The 23,375-nt window shown below is 51.4% G+C and overlaps 5 protein-coding genes across 5 annotated transcripts in view; 2 read left to right on the plus strand and 3 right to left on the minus strand.

Annotated features, from left to right (window-relative positions):
• ETH_00026810 (uncharacterized protein) overlaps positions 1-4,000 on the minus strand; it is a gene marked incomplete at both ends in the record, with an annotated part of 5,682 nt that extends 1,682 nt beyond the window's left edge. Inside the window, 4 exons of the mRNA XM_013373064.1 lie at positions 231-1,059; positions 2,085-2,520; positions 2,910-2,996; positions 3,649-4,000. Coding sequence (XP_013228518.1) covers positions 231-1,059; positions 2,085-2,520; positions 2,910-2,996; positions 3,649-4,000 — 1,704 coding nt within the window. The remainder of the gene's footprint in view (positions 1-230; positions 1,060-2,084; positions 2,521-2,909; positions 2,997-3,648) is intronic.
• A 3,681-nt stretch (positions 4,001-7,681) lies between these two features.
• On the minus strand, positions 7,682-8,176 carry ETH_00026815 (uncharacterized protein; the record flags this gene model as incomplete). Its single annotated transcript, XM_013373065.1, has 2 exons — positions 7,682-7,815; positions 7,876-8,176. The coding sequence occupies 2 exons, from the start codon at positions 8,174-8,176 to the stop codon at positions 7,682-7,684; spliced, it is 435 nt and encodes a 144-aa protein (XP_013228519.1).
• A 1,234-nt stretch (positions 8,177-9,410) lies between these two features.
• On the plus strand, positions 9,411-9,764 carry ETH_00026820 (uncharacterized protein; the record flags this gene model as incomplete). Its single annotated transcript, XM_013373066.1, has 1 exon — positions 9,411-9,764. One exon carries the CDS (start codon positions 9,411-9,413, stop codon positions 9,762-9,764), a length of 354 nt encoding a protein of 117 aa, XP_013228520.1.
• A 679-nt stretch (positions 9,765-10,443) lies between these two features.
• ETH_00026825 (para-aminobenzoate synthase, putative) lies at positions 10,444-12,537 on the plus strand (the record flags this gene model as incomplete). The annotated part of the gene is made up of 1 exon (XM_013373067.1): positions 10,444-12,537. The coding sequence occupies one exon, from the start codon at positions 10,444-10,446 to the stop codon at positions 12,535-12,537; it is 2,094 nt and encodes a 697-aa protein (XP_013228521.1).
• A 2,160-nt stretch (positions 12,538-14,697) lies between these two features.
• Positions 14,698-15,639, minus strand: ETH_00026830 (uncharacterized protein; the record flags this gene model as incomplete). Its single annotated transcript, XM_013373068.1, has 2 exons — positions 14,698-14,788; positions 14,882-15,639. 2 exons carry the CDS (start codon positions 15,637-15,639, stop codon positions 14,698-14,700), a joined length of 849 nt encoding a protein of 282 aa, XP_013228522.1.
• Between the last annotated feature and the right edge of the window lie 7,736 nt (positions 15,640-23,375).

A 23,375-nucleotide genomic window follows, 5' to 3' on the forward strand; every position in this document is an offset into this window, starting at 1 on the left:
TCCGCAGGGGGCCCCCCCTTTTCTCCGCATCCAGCAGCTGCGGCCTTTGCGGGTTGGTTTGCTGCTGCTGCTTCCCCGCTGCTGCTGCTGCTGCCGCTGCTCGCGACGCTCCCCCGCTGCTGCTGCTGCTGCTGCTGCTGCTGCCTGCGCTGCGCTGCTGCCTGCAGCAAAGCTGCGTGGTTGCTGCTGCCCCTGTGGGCATTGTCTGCAGTTCCCAAAGCCAAGGCCACCTGTCTGTACACCCGAGCTGCTTCGCTGCGGCGCTGAGCAGCAGCAAGTTGAGGGTCTAAGGGAGAGAGGGGCCCCACTTGGAGGCCCCCCTGGTGTAGGTGCAGCCACCAGGGGCCCCCCTGCTGCTGCTGCTGCTGCTGCTGCTGCTGCTGCTGCGGGCGGCGCTGCACCAGCATGTGGGGCAGCAGCAGCGGGGCCAGCCTGCAGTCTTCGGGGTCCAGAGGAGTTCTGTCAAGAGCAGCAGGAGTTAAGTTGCTGCTGCTGACTTGTGTCTCTACAACTCCTGTTTCCCACAGCACGCTGCAGCAAGTCCGCACTCCTGCCACCACCCCCACCGTGTACTCCGCCTCTCCAAACTCTGCTGCTGCTGCTGCTGCTGCTGCTGCTGCTGCTGCTGGCGCGGGCGGGGGGTTCTCCGCTGCTGCAGAGGCCGCTGCTGCTGCGGCTGCGGGCTTCTCTGGCGCTGCTGCAGCCGCTGCTGCCGTCGCGGCGGGGTCCGCTGCTGCTGCCCCTGCTGCTGCTGCTGCTGCTGCTGCTGCTGGGGCACCTGCTGCTACAGAGGGGCCCCGGGGGGCCCCCCCTAAACCCAAAGCCCGGCGAATGTCCACATAAATCGGCTGCCCCAAACGCAAGACTTGCTGCTGCAGCGGCAGCAGCTCGCTGGGGCAGTGTTCGGACCAGGGCGTCAAAGCCCTCTGGGGACCTGCTGCTGCTGCTGCTGCTGCACCTGCTGCTGCTGCTAGGGGCCCCTGCAGCTGCCAAGCCACTCGTATGTTGCGGATGGCGAAGGACTTCACGTAGCCTGCCACGTGGGCAGACACCGCAAATCTACGGCGAACATCCCTAAACCCTAAACCCTAAACCCTAAACCCTAAACCCTAAACCCTAAATCCAAAATCCCAAATCCTAAGCCCTACTCTCTGAACTTTAAACCTTGAGCCCAAACGCTGCACTAGCAGCAAGATGCTGCGAGCGCAACCCTACGATTCAGGGTTTAGGGTTTAGGGTTTAGAGGCTGTGTTGCGTGGAGTATCACCTCTACTGAGTCTGCTTGCGTCCGCTGCATTCTGGCTTCCGCTGCCGCTGCCGTTGCCGCCGCCGCTGCTGCTGCTGCCTGCCGCTGCTGCTGCTGCTGCTGCTGCTGCTGCTGCTGCACCTTCCACTTGGGCCTGGAAATGCCGAATCAACTCCCCAGTTGCATACACCGGAAGAGAAGGATATAAACCACAAATCCAACTTATGGGGGGCCCCCTTCTGGGTTCTGGGCGGATGCCTTCCATGCTGCAAAAAGTTCAGAAAAAAGGAAATCTTTTTTACTTTTTTCGAGTTATTTGCAATTAATTCGCTTATTGTTTCAATTTTATTTGTTTTAATGCATTTATTGCTTGTTATTCATTCATTTTCACTTCTTTTCTTCATTTTTATCTTTTGCAAGTTTCTGCAGCTGCTGCTCGCCGCTGCAGCAAATGCAGTGCAGATACTCCGCAATGAATTCAAGCAGCAAAAAAAAAATTAAAAAGTAATGAAAAGAAATTAAAAGAAATTAAAAGAAAGAAAAAGAAAGAAAAAGAAAGAAAAAGAAAGAAAAAGAAAACGCGATAAAAGGGATAAAAGGATTCACGATCCTTTTAGATCTCGCTGGCCACTACTGCAGCTGCTGCAGCTGCTGCTGCAGCTGCTGCAGCTGCAGGAGCTACCCTTGCTGCCGCTGCTACAGCAGCAGCAGCTGCTGCTGCTGCTACTTCTGCAGCAGCAGCAGCTGCTGCTGCTGCTACTGCTGCAACAGCTGCTGCTGCTGCTATTGCTGCAACAGCTGCTGCTGCTGCTGCTGCTGCTGTTTCAAGTTTGCTCACCCGTCTTCATAGACGAATTCGTCTCCGGACTCGAGTGTAATTACATAATCAACTTTTCCCCCCAAGACACATCCGACGCGGCCCCCGCTGACGACTGGCAGCCCCTCTTTGAATTGCTGCAGCTGCTGCAGCAGCGGCGGCTGCAGCAGCAGCGCGGGGGCCCCCAGGGCCCTGCTGCAGAGGCCCTGCAGCCGCGGGGGGAGCCGCGCAGCAGCAGAAGCAGCATTAGCTGCTGCTGCAGCAGAAGCTCCTGCGGCGCCCCCAGCGGGGCCCCGCTGCCCTTGCTGCTGCTGCCCCCGCTGCTGCTGCTGCTGCTGCTGCTGCAGGGCCTCCACTGGAATGGCCAGATCTAGGGTTTGCTGCACCTCAAGGACAAGCCCCAAAGCCCCAGTCTCTGCATGCAGCACTGTGTCTCCCACGTAGAGACACCTGTCCACTGCAGCAGCAAAAAGAAAGACAAAAAACAAAAATATTAAAAGATCAAAAGATTGAAAGATTAAAATATTAAAATATTTGAAGATTAAAAGATTAAAAGAGAAAAGCGGCAAAAGAAATGAAGTGAAAGCCAGAAGCACAGGCGAAAAATGCAGTAGCAGCAAACGAGGAACTTCCGCAGCAGCAGCAGCAGCAACAGCAGCAGCAACAGATTAGGAACTCTGTAATTAAAACGCCATTTAAGAAGCCACTTAAATGCCAATTAAATAACAGTTAAATAAGAGTTAAATAGCAATTAAATGACAATCAAATAACAATTAAACAATAAATTAAATAAATCAAATTAATTAAATTAATTCAATTAATTAAATTAATTAAATTTTAACTCACCTAACTTCAAAGCCCCACACCAGACATTTTCAACAGCCCCATCTTCCCAAGCCACCTGCACCTCCTCCGGGCCAGGATTCATGCGGTCTGCAGCAGCAGCAGCAGCAGCAGCAGCAGGAAAATTTCCAGTAGCAGCAGCAGCAGCAATAGTAGCAGCAGCAGCAACAAAATTAGCAGCAGCAGCAGCAATAGTAGCAGCAGCAGCAGCAATAGTAGCAGCAGCAGCAGCACCAGTAGTAGCAGCAGCGGCAGCAGAAAAGGCAGAAACGGTAGGAGCAAAAGCCGCAGCAGCAGCAGAAACGGCAGCAGCAGCAAAAACAGCAGCAGCAGCAGCAACAACAGCTGTAACAGCAGCAGCAGCAAAATCAGCAGCAGCAGCAGCAGGTAGTGCAGTTCTTCCTGAAAGGTCTCAGCCCACTCGGTCAACAGAAACCACAAAAAAAGAAAAAGAAAAAACAAAAAATTAAAACAAAGGAAGACACAAAAGTGAGAAAAAAGAAACAAAAAAGAGACAAAAGGAGAGAACAAGAGGCAAAAGAAGAGACAAACGAGTAAAAAGGAGAAGAAAGAATTAAAAAAGAATTTTAAAAAATGAAAAAATAAAAAAAAGTAATAAAGGATGTTCCCGTCCCCGCAAAGCCCGCCAGCGGTGTACGTACACCGCAAGTGCAATGTGCCACATTTTTCAACTTCAAAAAATTCCATTTAAGTCATTTTTATTTTCTTCAAAACAACTCACCAGGATCTCGCTCTTGAGAATAATCCTGAATGCCCCTATAAGTTCGAATCACAAGTCCCTTCATCCCTGCAGCTCCGGGGCTATCTGCAGCAGGGGGCCCCCCTTGGGGGGCCCCTCGGGGGCCCCCCTGGGGGAGGGGGCCCCCCTGGGGGCCCCCCTGGGGGTGGGATCCCCCAGAGGGGCCCCCCGGGGGGCCCCCCTGGGGATGGGGGCCCCCAGGGGGCCCCCTGCGGCACTCGTTGGGGTCTCTCCGCTGGACCACGTCGTCCAAGTCGAAGGCCTGAGTCAACTTTGAAGAGTCTAGAGGAAGAGCCGCCAGGAGGCGGAGAGACTGGGGGTTGAAGCCCTGCATTTGGTGGGGTTGTTGTTGGGGGGCTGCAGCAGCAGCAGCAGCAGCAGCAGCAGCAGCGGCGGAGCTAGCTGGGGGCCCCCTGTGTACGTACGCCGCAGCGGCCCCCTCTCACGCGCGGAGCCACTCGAGACGCGCAAGAGCCACTTTGCTGCTGCAGCAAATTCCTCTCATGAGCAGCGCAGCAGCAGAAGGTCCGCGGCTTGCGGGGCGCGGGCAAGATAGTTGCTGCTGCGCGGCTGCTGCTTGCTGGCGCTCTGCAGCAGCCCTCCAGGCAGCTATAAGGGCCCTTAAGAGTCTCTTATTGCCTTTTAACTATTTAATTGGAAGAAGAAGATGCCGAACACCGGGGGCCCCCGCCCAGCCCTGCTGGTGCTTCGTTGCTCTCGGCTGCGGCTGCATGCGCTGCTGCTCCTCTGCAGACTCCGGTTTCCCGAGTTGTTCCCCGTTGTTTTCACGGATTCGGCGTTAATTCGAATTGCAAATATTATTATTTCTCTAAAGCTTCCAGAATTTCAGAGAGAAGGAGCATTTATGAGGCCGTTTCGCCGGTGCCGCCTCGCCGCCGGCTCGAGGTTCCATGGAGGTGTCTGTACAGCTATCTGGCAGCTTCTCTCCAAACAACAACTGAATTTTCCGACTTTAAAAAATTAATTAAAATATTTTAAAGTTGTCCCATAATATCTATTTCAAAGCCACATCCAGGAACGAATAGCAAGTTGCGGACTGCTACGGAAAGAGTTCAAAAGTGATTTATCAACTAACACATTTGCATAAATCTGTATTTCACCATTAATATGACATATTGAAGCGGCTAAAATTCAAAATTCAGATAAAACCTCTTTTGTAAAAGGCACAAACTACTTGTTAAACATTATTTCGGTAGTTTCTCCTGAACTCGGAAACAATAAAGAGTTCTTCCCACAAGATCTTTCAGATGCAACGGCCTCAGCGTTTTTGAACTTTTCAGAGATGCTGCTTCTTTCCCTTTTTTGCTGCAATTCAATTTAAAAAAAAATTCCAAAAAACTAAAAGTGAAATGAAACAAATTTATTCATTAGTTCTGATTTCATTTGGACAAAAGTGTAAATCCAGGACCCAGCCACTGGCTGATCTGCTGCTGTTTGACAAGTCTTCTTCCTTCAACTTCCGAAAAAGCTGCAGCACAAAATGCACATTTCGTTTCTTTCTTTTATTTGCATTTCTTTATTTTTTCTGTCTTTTCTTTCGTTTCTTTTTGCTTCCACGACTGCACTTTGAACTGCCTTCAAGGGTTTTCTCACGAGGAAGAAAGTGCGAAGTTCTTCCGTGTTAAACTCTAAACCCTAATTTCGTAAACCCTATACTCTAATTCTAAACCCTAAACCCTCAGCGTGGTGCTTGCTAAGGCCACTCCAGCAGAGGGCTTACCTCGCTTACAGCGAAAGCAGAGAAGAGGAGAAAAAACAAGTAGTAGGGTTTTCGGTTATGTCAAGGGTTTAGGGTTTAGGGTTCAGGGTTTAAAGCTTAGTGTCTGGAGTTCAGGGCGTAAAGTTTGAGGCCTAGGGTTTAGGGTTTGGTGTTTAGGGCGTAGGGTTTGGGCTTCGCCGAAGGGAAGAGGAGGCAGCCACACTTTGCGAATTATGCGCTTGAGATAGTGTCAAGGCACAACAGAAACTGAGGGTTTAGGGTTTAGGGTTTAGTGTTCTGCTGCAGGGTTTGGAGTTTTCACGTGGCCCAAGGTGCGCAACAGACACAACTGCAGCATTTCTTTCTTAAAAGGATAAACCCTCATAAACTTAAAATTCAAAAAGAGGAAACAAAAGAAAATCCCAATCAGGCTTTCTTTGCTGTAGCACTGGGCAAGCTTCTGCACTCTGTGCTACTGTTGAAATTCAACTTTTCTGAAACAAAATTCAAATGTGCACTTCTGTTATAATTCAATTTTTTCTCAAATATAAATTAAAATTGAACTTATCTTGCAGCAAATAAATAAGAAACAAATAAATGCGGACTGTGCAGTTCCCCCGAAAGCTGGAACGCAGTTTCTGCGAAACTTGAAATGTGGATTTTGCGGGGAAAAAAAGCTCAAAAGATTTAATTTTTGGCATTTTCAATTATATTTCAAAGACAGAGTCCTTAAAGACATTTTGAATGATGCATTCATGACTTTTTGAATTTAGAAAAAACAAAAATGCGAAATTCAAAAAGTGCCAATCTGCTGTTTCGGGCGACGGATTTCCTCGGTGGCTACCTGGCTGAGTTCCAAGTAAGCCTGGATGAGTAAATGTAATCATAAAAACAAATTAAAATAAATTAAATCTGATTATTTTAAAAATAATTTCAGAACTGTTCAGTTACTTCGCTCCAGTTCATCAGCGTTTCACGGAAGTCTTCTCCCTCGGTGGGGTTGAATTGCTGCAGATGTGAAGAGGGGAAAGCAGCATTAACTGACAAAGTGGAAATGAAAACAAGAACAAAAATGAAAACAAACCACAAAACAACTGCTTGAGTCAGCTTCTTCGTCGGGCTGCAGCGCCACTTGCTTCCTCTTTTCCAGAAACCGAATTCGCTGCCGCGGCTCCCCCGAGAAGTCGCTGAAGGCGTCGTGGAAACTTTTTTTCAATTGCCACATTTGAAGAAGTTCTTTGCGTTGGGAAGGCGGGGCATAAATCTGGAGTTGGTGGAAATGAATTCAAGTTGCCTTTCGCGCGCCGCCGCGCAGCTCCCTTGCAAGTTCAATTCAACAACAAGTACCTCGAAGGCGTAGGCAAAGGGGACTTCAAGAAACTCGTAAACAAAATCCAAACAAGTCCCCGGGCTGCGGTATCCCACCCTTTCTCCTGCTGGTCCTGTTTGGAAGATTTGAAAAATTCAGTTTTCTTCATTTCCTCAGTTGAACATAATCCAACAGCCTGCCTGAAGGACACTGGCAAAACTCATCATCCAGAGCTTCCATGACGCGTCTGAAAAGAATAAAATTGCGTATTTTGAAGACCAAGAAAACGCTAATCAAATGAAAATCATTCACGCAGCAGAAGTTCAAAAACGTGCTCAGGAGAGCTTGAGCTGCACAGCTCCGCTGGCAACACAAGTCAAAACAAACTTGTGCAAATGAAGCTCTATTTGCATTTTAACACAATTCATAACAAATTTGTGCAAATAGACATTTATTTGCAAGATATTTGAGACACTTAGGCAGCAAATAAGGACAAAAAGACCCACTTCATATTCTTTTCATTTTCCGAAGCCTCTGCTGCTTTGTACGCCCATGGCATGTACATTCCCAGAGTGCCTGAAAAGGGCTTTTGAGTTTGAACGAAAATGGAAAATGAAGGAAAATATACCCGAATGAACAGAAAGGAACACGTCGGGCTTGCATTTTGTCGCGGCTTTTCGAAATATTTGCGTTTCCCTCTCTGTGGGACTCAGTCGGAATTCAGAAAGAATCAACAGAGGAACTGACGCACCCGAAAATGGCTTCTTTCCGGGATAGGTTTCTGGGGTGCTTGCCCGCGAGCTCCAGTGAGCTGCAGGGAAATAATTTATTTTTTTTAATTTTGAATTAGTCTGAGGCCTCATCAGCAGCGGAATTAAGAATACCTTTCCAGTTTCTGTTGAGGTCTACTGCGTTCTCGTTCACCCGCAGCTATGCATGCCACCAAAGCTCTTCATTGCATGCGTTTGCGATTTTATATTTCAAAATCAACTGACACAGAAGTCCCCGTTTTCAACTTTAGCCCTAGATATCGGATTTCCGTTCACGATGACTGTGAAGGAAGTGTCAGCCAGTGCAGCTTCCGCTTTCTTGCGCAGTGCAGGTTCTTCTCCACAGAGAACTGCGGCTCATTGCAAAAGGAAATGAGCTTGATACATTTAAATTTATATTAAAAAAGTACCTTTTAGGAAATGAAGAGCGCTTTCAGCCGTGATGAGCTCTCTGGCGTGCTCTCCTGCCAACAGGAAGAAGTGCGACACGGGATTTTCAGATCTGGAGAGGGAAACAACATCAATGAAGTGCTGGCTGTCGATTGGCTCTCTTTCTACGAAAAGTCCAGGACAAGTTTCCTCCAGATTCTCAAGTTCTGCTGATATTGCTGAGGTGGAATGGTAGAACTCAGGCAAACGCCCGCTGCCCACTTGAACTAGGCAGCAAATTGTGAACAGAGCGTGGGCCAGGAAGTGCAGCATAGAAGGCATGTTTCCCCGCCAGAGATTTCATGTGTCGTCTAGTGCTTGGCTAAAAGATAAAAAGGAGAATAAAAGAGTCAAGCGTGGCCGAATGCTGCGAGGGGAAACGGAAACAAAATACTAATTAGTCGCCGCAAGCCAGAAGCAGCAGCTGTGCTGGTACAGTCGCTACACGCTGAACTGTGCAGCTTTGAAGTCATAAACAGAACATCGATGCACCCCAGAATTAAAAAAAAAGCTACACACCTGAATTAAGACGCAATTCCCTAATTTAAGTCAAGATCGTCGAATCAAAGGCCACCCAGCGCTACAGTGTAGCGTGCGGCGTGACTCCGCGCTAATTTGCATATTTGAAACTTAAAACCAATGCAGTTTCGTTCAACAACATATTTTAACTTGTTTATTGCAGCTTTCTGCCTCAAATCCAGCACTTTGCTCCATAGGAGCTGGAGGTCTTGTAGTCGGTAACCTGGCACATGCCGGCACGGCTGGAAATATTCTTCTTTCTGTTCCTATGCTTATGCTCAGCAAACAAAGTGCAGAACTAAATGGAACATAAATTTTATTTTGACCTCAATAAACTGCCACAGTCGCCACTATGGCCCTCGTGGCCTGAAGGAAAATTGTGAAATCCAGGTACGACGCAGTCGATTCAGGTTACCCATCGGCTGAGGTCTTGATAAGCAGGATATGCAGTTTCTTTTATTCCCTCAAGGTAATAAATGCATTTATTGAATTTTTTGAGTTGAATAAAGTGTTTCCAACGACGGAAATTCAAAACGACGGTAGACCATTCCGAGGAAGGACTGTCCGCCTCGAGACCACCGCGAGATGTGTCGAGCAGGGACTGTGGGGCGGCACTGGACAACTGAACGCTGCGGTTCATTTGCACTGATAAATATTCAGTTTCAGGGAAATTAAAGGCTTTTTACGAACTTGAAAAGTGGCTCAAAGGCACACCTCGGCGCACGGGCTTCCCCAGCAGGAGCACAGCAGCAGTCACCCCGAAATCTCGTTTGCAGCTTGGGCTTTGTGCTGCGACATATGTGACCCGCTGTGTCAGCTGCTGCTGTCAATTGAATCTGCAGGCAAGGCGTCCCACTTCCGTTTCATGTTTCCGCAAAACATCAATTCTGCAGCAGCAAGAAGAGGGCTTGGGCTTTCGTGTTCAGTTTGTGCGGCTCGACTGAGTGGCTCTCTCGGGGAAGGAGGCAAGAGAGCTCCTTAAAGTTCCTTCAAAACCATGAGAAACAAGGAGTCTGAGGCCACTGCTTCTCGGCGAGCAGTGAAGACCCTCATAATAGACAACTATGACTCGTTTACGTACAACTTGTACCAAATGATATCTGTAGCCAACGGCACTGCCCCTGCAGTGGTCTACAACGACGCGTTTGGGGGAGACTGGGCCAAAGTCTGCGCCGCTTTCCCCGAAATTGATAATATTGTTGTTTCCCCGGGGCCTGGAACTCCCGAAAACCCCAGAGACTTCGGCCTTTCCGCTGCAGCGCTCTCCTGCACCTCTCGGCCAGTCTTGGGCGTTTGCCTGGGCCACCAGGGGCTGGGGCACCTCTTAGGGGCCAGAGTAAGAGTTTCTTAGCTATTTGAATTGGAAAAAAGCCAGACCTCCGGTTTTTTGGCACTTTTTTGTTCCTGAGAACCCAATTTCTCCTGCAAATAGATCTTTTGTGGATCTGGACTTGTCCTTTTTGCACGTTGCTGCAGATCGTGCAAGCCCCAGAAATCCTCCACGGCCGCTGCTCTCCAGTGGAATTTTCGCCTGAGTCCGAACTCTTTCGGGGTCTTCCCCGGGTGGCCCCTGTTGCCCGCTACCACTCACTTTGCATAGCCCCTGAGAGGTGAGAACCTCTCCGTAACTCCCGCAGCGTCTCTTTTCATTTTTCCTTTTGAAAGTCCAAAGTTCCGGGATTAGGGCATCTGAGGACCTGCGGGGGTTCAGGGTCTTTCTCAATACCCCTCAGGGGCCCTCAGGGGCCCTCAGGGGCCCCTCAGATCCGCTCAGGGGTATTTGTAGGTCCCGCGGATCCCAGCTAATCAGCTAGAGCCCGAGAGGCCCCACAGGGGCCTCTCAGGGGCCCCTCAGGGTCCCCTCAGGGGCGTCTCGGGGGCCCCTCAGGGGCCCCTCGGGGGCCCCTCAGGGACCTCTTGAGGGCCCCTCAGGGGCCCCTTGGGGGCCCCCTTGTGTGTGTGCGTGTCGCAGCTTGCCGCAGTGCCTGAAAGTCACGGCGTGGACCTGCAGTCCTTCGCCGTACGCCATAATGGCCATTCAACACTCGACTTTGCCATTTTTTGGAATTCAGTTTCATCCAGAGTCCATTGGCACTCCCTGCGGCCTTCAGATCCTTCGCAACTTCAGCGAATTCACGCAGCGCTGGCACTGCGCCAGCCACACGGGGCCCCCGCGTCCACTCAGCAGCAGCAGCAGCAGCAACAGCAACAGCAACAGCAGCAGCAGCAGAGAAGATTCGAGGGCTGCGCAGCTGGAGAGGAGCACAGTGGCTCCGCTGGGCGAGCAGGCGGCGGTGTGGGAAGTGAACGTAGCTGAAGTGGCGCTGGGAGTCTCAGCAGCAGCAACAGCAGCAGCAGCAGCAGGAGAGTTTGGGGGCTCTGAAAGGGGGGCCCCCTTGGTACTGGACTCGCGAGAGCTCTTCAGGAAACTCTACGGGAAAAGCCCCGCCAGCTTCTGGCTTGACAGCAGCAGCGCGGACTCAGCCCAGGCCGACTCGGGCCCCGTGGAAAAAGAATTGCTGTCACGATTTGGCTACATGGGGGACGCGGGGGGCCCCTGTGCTGCGGTGCTGCATAGCTGGACGGGCAGCAGCAGCAGCCACCTCTTTCGCTGCCCCCAGGGCTGCCCCTGTGGGGCCAGCCCGCAAAGTCTGCACTTCCGCGAGCTCCCGCTGGACCCTTTTGGGGCCCTCAGGGGTCTCCACGGCCCCCAAGGCCCCCCGAGCCTCCAGGGTCCCTTGCGCCTTCGCCGCTGGCTCGCTGAGGCCCCGAGGGACCCCCCTGGGGGGGGCCCCGAGGGGGCCCCGGGGGGGGACCCCGCGGGTGGGAAGGCGGAGAGGGGGGCCCCTGCAGCGCTGCAGCTAGTGGGGGAGGGTCCCCTTGACCCTGCAGAGCTGCCTTTTGAGTTTGTGGGCGGCTACGTGGGCTACTTCGCCTATGAGCTGCGGCACAGGGCCTTTGAGAGGCTGCGAGGGGCCCAGGGGGATAGGGGGACCCCCGTGGCTCTTAAGAAGAACTCCAAAGAGGCCCTGCCCACGCCTTACCCCATTTCCCTGTGGGTGTTTGCTGACCGCTATATTGTTATAGACAACGACGAAGCGCGCTGCTTCCTCGTCTGGCTGGTTCCCGCTGCTGCTGCTGCACCTGCTGCTGCTGCTGCTGCGGACGAGCAGCAGGAGGCTCGAAGAGCCGCCAAAGACAGCGCCTGCGAGCCGCTGCTAGAGGCTCTCTGCGCAGGCAGAGTGACACAAGAGAAACTCCAGTTCATAGCAGAGATGCAGCGCCAGTGGGCTTTGGGGGCCCTTGAGCAAATTGCTGCTTATGTCCGGCCTCCTCCCAGTCCGCAGCAAGACCTCGCTTCCCAGCCCCCACTGCAGCAGCAGCAGCAGCCACAGCAGCAGCAGCAGCAGCTTTCTTTTTCGGCTTCATTGACAGAGGGAGAATATAGGGAGGCAGCCATGACCCTGCTGCGGGAAATAGAAAAAGGAAATGCTTATGAAGTTTGCCTCACAGATCAAATGCATGCGCAGTTCAGCGCCTGCAGCACTTCGCCTCTTCAGATGTACATGCGGCTACGCGACAAGAACCGCTCCAAGTTTGGGGCTTTCCTCAGGTGCGCCACCGCATGCATCTCTCCCTATGCACGCATGCACGCAAGAGACCTGCGGGGCCATGCATACATGCGCGCATGCATGCAAAGAATCTATGGGGACTGTGCGGGGCACTGGGGGGCTGTGGTTGCCGAGCAAGGGGCCCAGGGAGAGCAGGTGTCTGCGGCTCATGCGCTGCTGCACAGGTACCATCCAGATGAGTTCGCCCTTGCTCGCACTGCATGCGCGGACTCCGCGGGGCCCCCCGGGGCCCCAGGGGCCCCGGGGGCCCCTGGAGCTGCTGAGGGTTTTGCCGTCTGCTGCGCAAGCCCCGAACTGTTCCTGAAGGTGCAGGCCGACGGGCTGGTGGAGTCGCGGCCTATAAAGGGCACTCGCAAGAGAGGCATCACGAAGGCTGAGGACTTAGCGCTGGCTGCGGAGTTGGCGGCTTCAGAAAAGGACAGGGCGGAGAACCGAATGATTGTGGACTTAGTCCGAAACGACCTCGGTGAGCGCCCGCCCCGCGACTGCTAGCTCGACACATGGCTAGCTAGCTCAGTGGCTAGTTCGCTCAGCGGCTAGCTAGCTCAGAAGCTGGCTAACTCAGCAGCTAGCTAGCCCAGCAGCTAGCTAGCTCAGCAGCTAGTTGGGTCAGCAAGTAGCCGTTTTAGCGGCTAGCCAGTTGAACAGCTAGCTAGTTGAACAGATGGCTATCTCAGCCGCTAGCTAGCTCAGAAACTAGTTAGCTCAGCAGCTAGCTAGCGGCGGAGCCAGGCAGCTGATGTGCCTCAGCGAGCGTTCCTTTCAGTTGCGTTTAGGATGGCATAGTTCTCACTGCGCAGTAAATTTATAAATGTAGAATCGAGACAATCTAGAATAGTTATTATTTCGTTTTCTGATTTTTGACTGATTAAGACCTTTGGCTGTGTTCGCGGGGGCGACTGGGCAAAGGCCGCGTGTGCGCAGACGGCTCGGTGTCAGTGCCGCGGCTGCTATTCGTGGAAACGCATGCAAAAGTGCACCACATGGTCTCGGTAATCCAGGGGCAGCTGCGGTGGGGCTAGCTGGGGCTGTCTGGCTGCGCGGCCTGCGCACAGAAACCAGCCTTTTATCGTTCCAGAGCTAGCTAGCTGCAGCAGCAGTAGCAGCAGCAGCGGGCAGCAGCAGCAGCAGCAGCGGAGCTGCTGCTGCCGGAGGCAGCAGCAGTTGCTGTAGCGGCTTCAGCGGCCGCGAACAGCAGCAGCACAGCCCTGTTAACTCAGCTGAGCTGCAGCTGCTCTAGTTTTGCCTGTGGGGGGTGGGACTGCATGCGCGCAAAGGAGCTTCCGACTGTGTGCGTTTTCAGAGAAGACAAAGACGCGGTGGACGCCGTTATTGCAGCTTTTCCTGGAGGCTCCATGACAGGGGCCCCCAAAGTCAGCGCCATGAACATTATTGCCAAGTCCGTGGCGCTGATCTTCTCATTCTGTCACCTCCTGAGTGCCGAAACTCCGGCGTCCTCTCGAATAGCTGCGCTGTTAGATGCTGTCGCGACTTAGGCTCTAGGGTCTGGGGTTTCGGGTCGATGGTGCAGGGTTTGGGGCTTAGGGTTTGCATCGGCACGCAACGCAGTGAGCTCGTGGCAATCGGTGCGAGCCAGTAAAAGTTAGCTTCTTTCCGGCTTCCGAGTGAGGCAAACAACTCCTCACTACTTCTGCTTTGCGCGATTTGTAGCTGCTGCTCCTGCTGCTGCTGCGTTGTTTGTGTTAACCACATCATGTGCGTTTGCTGCCAGATGTGAGTCGGGACCCCGAGGGATCTACAGTGGGACTATCGGTTTCTTCTCTCTCACTGGAGCTGCATGCTTGAACATAGTTATTCGCACTGCAGTCTTCACTTCCAATCAAGTGAGGCAACTTGGAGCTTGCAGTGCATCCCACAGGCCGAGGATAGCCCTCCGTGCCGTTTCTTTTGCTCGGATCCTGTTGAAATCTCCCTGCAAAACTATGCAGGAGCCTCTTTGGTGCACTGCATCGCCAGAGAATAGCATTTCAGTTCCCCCGGAGTGATCTCTTGCAGCTGACCGCCAGCGCCCGCTGCTTGGCTGTCTGCAATAAATTGCAGTAGCATGAGCTGGGTCATTTGAACGGCTGCTGCAAGGCCGCTGTAAGAGTGTGGAAATGATTTGTGAAGAATAGCATTGGCATGTGAAGAATAGAGTGGATGCCTTTCAGATCCCCCAGCAAACGCCACCTACCTTGTACTGCTGGAGCCCGTGGGACGCTTTGAAGTGGCCCCTGTGGGCTAGAGGCTGAAAGGAATCTGAAATGAATTCAGCAGGATTGAGCTAAGAAGTATACTACAGCTAGGTGTGTGTATCTAGCCTAGAGAGTTCGTTTCCGTGCTGCGCGTTCAGGTTTCCGTGGGAGCTGGCGGCGCGGTGATCATCATGAGCGATGTCGATGAGGAATATGCCGAAATGAAGCTGAAAGCGGCATCAGTTATTAACTGCTTATGAAAAAAAAAAGTTGCAGTCCCTTCGAATTCGAACGCAGGAGGCAAAGGCGGCTATTAATACATGCGAACAGGCGCACATGCACTAGCAGGGGCTGTTTCCGCTTCTCTTCGCGCATTTCCTGCCCGCTGTGCCCTCCGGTTTTTCCTACTTTTCGTGACTGAGAGCCTTTTCAATTTCAGGCCACTTGCTAAGAGCGCTCAGACAGCTCCTCCGAAGGCGGACGCTGGCGCGTCCGCGGCACACAAGATCCCTGCTGTCGGCGCAGCTCGTTCTATCTCGCGCTCTATCCTGCATTGTTTAGAGTTAAAATTTTTTCACAAAAATACACTTCGTCGCTGCCTGTCGTCTCAAGGATGCCGAATCACCGACTGCTTTCCGCACTGCGCACACGTGGGCATCACCGCCCGGCATTTTCTGCAGACGGCCTTGAAGCGCTGGCCACGGCACAGACCGAAGCATCCCGAGGTTTCTTCTCGAATTATATCGAACTTGACCTGGCGCGGAGGAATCGTGCAGCCGAAACACAGCTCTGTGCGATCTGAGGGGTGACCCCGGCAGACAATTTCAGACTCCAGAGGAACAAGGATCGGGCGGGCAGTCGTCGGCACTGCAATCACCTGCTGAGGAGGAGGCACGGGGACGTACTGCTTCGCGGGAGGCACATCTACTTGAGTGGGAACATACACGACGCGCTCGTAGACGGGCTGTGGGGGGGCGTCCACCACGAACGCGTCCAGCTGCCCAGGGAACATTCTGGGATCTTGTTTTTCGTACTGGGGGCGCTGTACCATGGAAGGCGTTTCTTGCTGCGGCCCGACGAAGCTGCTCACCCAGTCTTTGGCCATGTCCGTCCACCCCCGAGGCGACGCGCGGCCGTAGTGCTGGTAGTTCTCCGAGGGAGGCCCCGTCACGAAGACGCGCTTCTCAGCCCAAGGACCCGACTGCGACAGCGGAAAGACTGGCAAAGAGCTCATCTCCATGGAGGGCGGGAAGGCAAATCGGTCCGTGGGCAGTCGAGGGGGCGCCGGAGCTGCAGACGAGAGGTACGGGCTCGCGTGAGGCTCGAGGTCAGCGGGCCCCGCACTCACGCCAGGAGAAGAATATACAAATTCCGACGGAATGCGTCGATCCACCTCCATTTTCGGATTACCGGCAGCTTCAAGCCTCGCTCACCTGACGTCTCGAGCGGCCTGAACGGCGAACTTGAGCGGGGAATGAGACAAAAGGAAAACAGAATGCGGCGCGAGCAAACGGAAATATGAACAGCCGAAGGAACCCGCGACTCGAAGGCGACAGATCAAAACAAATTCAATGAAAGGGAAAACAAAAAGGAGCACAACAGCAGCGTCCACGAATCCCAGACGCGTGAGCCGCTTCCCGCCCTCCTGACAACGTCCGAAACGAAAGCTTGACAAAAGTAAAACAAATTACAAAAGCAATTCATAAAAATGACTCATTAGGGACGCTCTTCATGGGACGCGCTTAACCAGGACCCCACATTCCGTCCCTCCCTGCTTCTGCTGCGCACACACACTCTCGATTGGCCCACGCGAGCACCCCTCTCCCTCTCGCGCCCGTTGCTTTTACTTTTTGGAAGTTGAATTGCTTTTCTGGTTAAATCGCTTATGTTTTTAGTAGAATTTAATGTAAAGAGGATATTCATTTAGCTGTTGTACCCCCGCTATCGAACCACGGTAGATCTGTCCAGTGGCACCCGACCGAAGACAGCGGCTGCAGACAAGCTCTAGAGGCCTAGAACGCTCGAAATTTGCATCATCCTTCTTTCTCAATTATGGATCTGCCAATTTAGCTGTGAGGGGCAAGAAAAGTTACGAGAGACTGTGTTTGGGGGCTCACTCAGCACACCGGGCGTTGATTGCCTGGCGAGAAGTACATTCGATGGCATCTTTGTAGGCTGGCACGGTCTTCTCTGCTTTTGCATATTGTGCTGAAAATACAAAATTAGCGGCATTTTACGTTCATAAAAGTTGTTTTTGAAGCATATTGCCTCGAGTTGCGTATCCATACGCAAGGCGTGGTGCTGCCTGGCGCTGCTCTGAGACGTGGAGCGGGTAAGCTTTCTTTGACAAGAAACGCTTCTGAACAGTTCTTTATGGAAATACATAGCTTTTGAAAGAAGGTAGGATCGGGCGTCTCTGGGGTTCTTGTCATGCTCTGTTTCGCAGCGCTTGCCCTGCGTTGGGCAGAAGGAAGTGCGCAACTGTCCGTTTCAGACTGTGGGCCATACGCTTTGAATTAGTGGCTCATAGATAAATATTCGACACTAATTATACTTGTTTATGCCATAGTGGCTCGTCAATACGCATCCTGTACAGGGTCAGGAGGGTAGCGGTTGCTTCGGCTCGTGTTCGCCTGAGCGTCGTGCCCATTGCGACGGCTGCCCCCGTGCGCAATTCCTCCTCACAGCAAAGAAGCTGCTACATAAATTGAACATGTTGAATTGCCGCTCCAGGTTAAATACTCTTTTTCGTGCCTTCGGGATTCGTCGGGCGGTGGAAGCGTTGCCTTTCTGTGCTCGTCTCCAGCGGAGTCAATTGTAAAGAGGGTGCATGGCTGATTGCTTCCACCTTCAGTCTGCGGTCACAATATTCATGTATTTTCCCCCTTTTAGCCTTGTTGTAGTAAGTTCAACTCTTGTCGCTAAAATGAAAGGGCTACTATGCGCCTTTGCTGTTCGTGTCGCGTTGTGCTCTACAGCAGTGGTCTTGCCCGAGGGAATACATGGGACTAGGGTATACCCCAAAGTTTCTACCCCTTCAAGCACTGATTCCCGGGATGTATCTATTTCAGTTTTTTCCTGATGAGCGGTGAACTCCTAAGGGACGCAGAAGCTGGAGCCCAGTATAGAACACAACCGATTAGAGACGGAACTGCCTGCAACATAGCTTGCCTCAATCTTAGGAATGTAGTGTTTAAGCTAGGGAAAGGAAGGAATCAGGATCATTACAAAATCCCAGTTGGATTTGTATTTATTGCATTCAAAGCAGGTCAGAGACACGTGAGGGCGTGCTCCTACTGTTGCGTGGGCTCTAACTGTAGTGCACGTGTACTTCTTTATTCGATAGTTTTACGCTTAAAACCATGAAAACGGTGAGTTTGTGTTCAGCATTATTTTCCTGCAGACCGTCACCAATACAGTTGCTCCGCTCCGGCTCTGCGGCAAGGGGCACTCAGGACTAATGAACAACCAGTGTTTCCTCACGGACGCTATCTGTTATATAGCCAAAGCTCTTAACAAGGCGCTGTCCGTGGAAAGGTGAAGCGGAAACTAGGTGGAAGGATCAGCCCGGCGGAGCCGGTTAAAAGTGACCCTAGTGGGGAGAGCGACCCTGGGCAAGCATACTCAAAGAGCCAAACCCGCAAGCTTAATAATGCCCATCTTATGACAATTGTGAAACTATGTGTATCTACAATGCTCTCAGCGCTTGAGTCGCTCAATTCCCGTGGAGTGCGGAGATTCCTCTAGGCTCCACAGGGCCTGAGCAGAATCAACTAATGGTAAGCACGATGGCTACACCGTTATTCAGCGGTTTTTCGAGCTTCTCATGATAGATTGTGGTGGCATTTACGTGGATTTATTTTCATAAATGCTGGGCTGACGACACAACACAAGCGTGATGCTCGATACCCCCCACACAAGGGCTATTACCTGCAATGCGAATGAGTTCGCATCGTGTTAAGCTATCCTGGCCCTGCTGAGTCTCGATTAGTCATAACAAAGGTGCAAAATTGTTTTAAAGAATAATTTGAGGTTCAAATTGCTGGTTGACAAGTTACTTGCAGCTGCGGCGCTCCGAGTTCGTCAGTTCTTCAGGATTCTGTCGGCCTGAACGCGCCGACCCTGAACCCGCCAACGGCACTAACACGTACAGAATCAGCAATAACGCTAAACAATCTAAACACGAAGCAGACGATGAAGTTCGTGCGTCCCTGGATCATCAGAGAAACAGAGTGCCTTACGGGGAACTTCGAGGAATCCCTTGAGACACGGCACTTCCTTAGTTATTGCCGTCAACACCAGTTCGCCTGTGATATCGTTGAATGCCGCTAAAGCAGAAATTACAATTAGGAAAAGAACCCACCGTAACGTCTTCCGCCAAGAGTTCGGACACTGCGCGAGGCCGCATTGAAGACTCCAGGGAGTGACTCTGTTCACAACCATGACAATTCCGCAGTCTGCTGAACATGCTTAATGTTGTACATTGGGCTTCTTAGACCGACACGTTGGCTAGCTTTGGGGTTTTGGTGGCTTTGACGTTGCTACATGGTAACTATCACGTGTGGAGGCTCGATAAATGGTGTTCTCACATACATTCCCCGCATCAAACCAATGCTGCAGTTTCCACAATGGATTATTCCTTTTTTTCGTAGCTCTGTGTGTTGTATCTAGTGGCGTATTTGAATGGATGAGCCTCAGTAGCTCGCAGAGTTGAATGGTGAACGACAAACTGCTCAGCAATGCGTGTTCAATTCTGCCGGTTTTCAGAACCCACGGGGTGCAAAGTCCAGCATTTAGCACTAGCCGTGAGGAAACCGTGTGATCTACTCTTTTAGGCGTCCCACCTCCAGGTCTAGGGTGCGTTAAGCTCTCTTACGCTTTAGGATTCAGCTCAAAGTGATTCGAGGAAGAAACTGTATCACAGAAATTTGCATTCCAAAAGACGCAACCGTAAGGTAGAGATTTCTTTTAATCCGCTACAGTGAAAGAGCCGAAAACCTGCACTTGTGTCTACTCTGCTACGCATAATCAGTGCACTCACGGGAACGAGCTTTCATCGTAGGCCACACTGCCAGTGCATCAGAACGTTTCAAACATTTCCACGACCGCATTATACTAGATAGTGCTAAAACGGAAAAAGCGGTAGCCTCAGAAGAGCTTGAGCTAGGGCAGGGGAGCGGTTGCTATCTGTGATATGCCCAAAGCTTTTAACAAGGATATTTTGCGGAAGGGTGAGGCGGGGGCTAGGTGGAAGGGTCACTGCTCACTCGCTCCCCAGGGCTGAACGTGGGGATCGGGTGAGCGGGTAAGCAGTGATCCCAGTGGGGACTTTTTTCCTGCCCAAGCAGACCCGAAGAGCCAAACCCGCAAGCTTAATAATGCCCATCTTATGACAATTGTGAAAAAACATGTATTTGTAATGGTTCAAGCGCTTAAGTCGCTCAATTTCCGCTTGAAGTGCGGAGATTCCTGCAGGCTCCACAGGGCCTGAGCAGAACCACAGAATGTTAAGCACGATGGCTACACCGTTATTCAGCGGTTTTTCGAGCTTCTCATGATAGATTGTGGTGGCATTTACGTGGATTTATTTTCATAAATGCTGGGCTGACGACACAACACAAGCGTGATGCTCGATACCCCCCACACAAGGGCTATTACCTGCAATGCGAACGAGTTCGCATCGTGTTAATCTATCCTGGCCCTGCTGAGTCTCGATTAGTCATAACAAAGGTGCAAAATTGTTTTAAAGAATAATTTGAGGTTCAAATTGCTGGTTGACAAGTTACTTGCAGCTGCGGCGCTCCGAGTTCGTCAGTTCTTCAGGATTCTGTCGGCCTGAACGCGCCGACCCTGAACCCGCCAACGGCACTAACACGTACAGAATCAGCAATAACGCTAAACAATCTAAACACGAAGCAGACGATGAAGTTCGAGCGTCCCTGGATCATCAGAGAAACAGAGTGCCTTACGGGGAACTTCGAGGAATCCCTTGAGACACGGCACTTCCTTAGTTATTGCCGTCAACACCAGTTCGCCTGTGATATCGTTGAATGCCGCTAAAGCAGAAATTACAATTAGGAAAAGAACCCACCGTAACGTCTTCCGCCAAGAGTTCGGACACTGCGCGAGGCCGCATTGAAGACTCCAGGGAGTGACTCTGTTCACAACCATGACAATTCCGCAGTCTGCTGAACATGCTTAATGTTGTACATTGGGCTTCTTAGACCGACACGTTGGCTAGCTTTGGGGTTTTGGTGGCTTTGACGTTGCTACATGGTAACTATCACGTGTGGAGGCTCGATAAATGGTGTTCTCACATACATTCCCCGCATCAAACCAATGCTGCAGTTTCCACAATGGATTATTCCTTTTTTTCGTAGCTCTGTGTGTTGTATCTAGTGGCGTATTTGAATGGATGAGCCTCAGTAGCTCGCAGAGTTGAATGGTGAACGACAAACTGCTCAGCAATGCGTGTTCAATTCTGCCGGTTTTCAGAACCCACGGGGTGCAAAGTCCAGCATTTAGCACTAGCCGTGAGGAAACCGTGTGATCTACTCTTTTAGGCGTCCCACCTCCAGGTCTAGGGTGCGTTAAGCTCTCTTACGCTTTAGGATTCAGCTCAAAGTGATTCGAGGAAGAAACTGTATCACAGAAATTTGCATTCCAAAAGACGCAACCGTAAGGTAGAGATTTCTTTTAATCCGCTACAGTGAAAGAGCCGAAAACCTGCACTTGTGTCTACTCTGCTACGCATAATCAGTGCACTCACGGGAACGAGCTTTCATCGTAGGCCACACTGCCAGTGCATCAGAACGTTTCAAACATTTCCACGACCGCATTATACTAGATAGTGCTAAAACGGAAAAAGCGGTAGCCTCAGAAGAGCTTGAGCTAGGGCAGGGGAGCGGTTGCTATCTGTGATATGCCCAAAGCTTTTAACAAGGATATTTTGCGGAAGGGTGAGGCGGGGGCTAGGTGGAAGGGTCACTGCTCACTCGCTCCCCAGGGCTGAACGTGGGGATCGGGTGAGCGGGTAAGCAGTGATCCCAGTGGGGACTTTTTTCCTGCCCAAGCAGACCCGAAGAGCCAAACCCGCAAGCTTAATAATGCCCATCTTATGACAATTGTGAAAAAACATGTATTTGTAATGGTTCAAGCGCTTAAGTCGCTCAATTTCCGCTTGAAGTGCGGAGATTCCTGCAGGCTCCACAGGGCCTGAGCAGAACCACAGAATGTTAAGCACGATGGCTACACCGTTATTCAGCGGTTTTTCGAGCTTCTCATGATAGATTGTGGTGGCATTTACGTGGATTTATTTTCATAAATGCTGGGCTGACGACACAACACAAGCGTGATGCTCGATACCCCCCACACAAGGGCTATTACCTGCAATGCGAATGAGTTCGCATCGTGTTAAGCTATCCTGGCCCTGCTGAGTCTCGATTAGTCATAACAAAGGTGCAAAATTGTTTTAAAGAATAATTTGAGGTTCAAATTGCTGGTTGACAAGTTACTTGCAGCTGCGGCGCTCCGAGTTCGTCAGTTCTTCAGGATTCTGTCGGCCTGAACGCGCCGACCCTGAACCCGCCAACGGCACTAACACGTACAGAATCAGCAATAACGCTAAACAATCTAAACACGAAGCAGACGATGAAGTTCGAGCATCCCTGGATCATCAGAGAAACAGAGTGCCTTACGGGGAACTTCGAGGAATCCCTTGAGACACGGCACTTCCTTAGTTATTGCCGTCAACACCAGTTCGCCTGTGATATCGTTGAATGCCGCTAAAGCAGAAATTACAATTAGGAAAAGAACCCACCGTAACGTCTTCCGCCAAGAGTTCGGACACTGCGCGAGGCCGCATTGAAGACTCCAGGGAGTGACTCTGTTCACAACCATGACAATTCCGCAGTCTGCTGAACATGCTTAATGTTGTACATTGGGCTTCTTAGACCGACACGTTGGCTAGCTTTGGGGTTTTGGTGGCTTTGACGTTGCTACATGGTAACTATCACGTGTGGAGGCTCGATAAATGGTGTTCTCACATACATTCCCCGCATCAAACCAATGCTGCAGTTTCCACAATGGATTATTCCTTTTTTTCGTAGCTCTGTGTGTTGTATCTAGTGGCGTATTTGAATGGATGAGCCTCAGTAGCTCGCAGAGTTGAATGGTGAACGACAAACTGCTCAGCAATGCGTGTTCAATTCTGCCGGTTTTCAGAACCCACGGGGTGCAAAGTCCAGCATTTAGCACTAGCCGTGAGGAAACCGTGTGATCTACTCTTTTAGACGTCCCACCTCCAGGTCTAGGGTGCGTTTAGCTCCCTTACGCTTTAGGATTCAGCTCAAAGTGATTCGAGGAAGAAACCGTATCAGAGAAATTTGCATTGCAAACTATGTTAGCGTAGGGTGATAGCTTCTTTTAGCCTGCTGCAGTCAGACAGCCAAGATGTCTGACGATGAGGAGTTCTTTGGGAGGATGCATTCGGGCGTACTGTCAGTTCTATGGGTTAACGCATCAAGCATTTCCACGACCCTATTATGCTCGGTAATGCTAAAACGGAGAAAGCGGCAGCCTCAGAAAAGCTTGAGCGAGCGACGGAGCGAGTGAGCCCTTTTGGTCATGCGTTAATTGTTCTGGTATTGAACTATATAGTGTCTGAGGGCTTTTTGTACGGAACACGTTGTTGTGCTGCACACTTAGCGCACATCTCGTTAGTTGAGGTGGTCTTCATAGTGCGTGTGCGTCGCGTCCAGGATTCCTGCTGACCCGCCAGTGGCTCGGGATAGCGCTTTTGGGAAGCGGTGCTTCAAGATTCAAGTTACAATTTGGCAAAGCTACGGAAAGCAGCCATTGTATAGGCAGCGGGGCTTTTGTCGGGATGAGCGGCCATCTAATCCTGATCATCACACCATCGATCACTGTAGTGACGACTGCCTTCACGATGCGAACAGCAGCAAAGTTGAGCATTCGTAGTAGGCATTACAAGTAGAGGCTGCATTTCAAGCCTTTTCAGTGAAACTCATGCTGTTTTTCCCAGATTTACCGGCCGTGGAGTTTGTCTTTAACTTTCTGTGGGAAACTCCGTAGTCCGTGTGCTTCCATGGCCGCCTTCGCCGTGCTCCTGCCGTG

Source organism: Eimeria tenella, genomic scaffold, assembly GCF_000499545.2.
Source record: "Eimeria tenella Houghton genomic scaffold, Eth_scaff12, whole genome shotgun sequence".
Lineage (NCBI taxonomy): Eukaryota > Apicomplexa > Conoidasida > Eucoccidiorida > Eimeriidae > Eimeria > Eimeria tenella.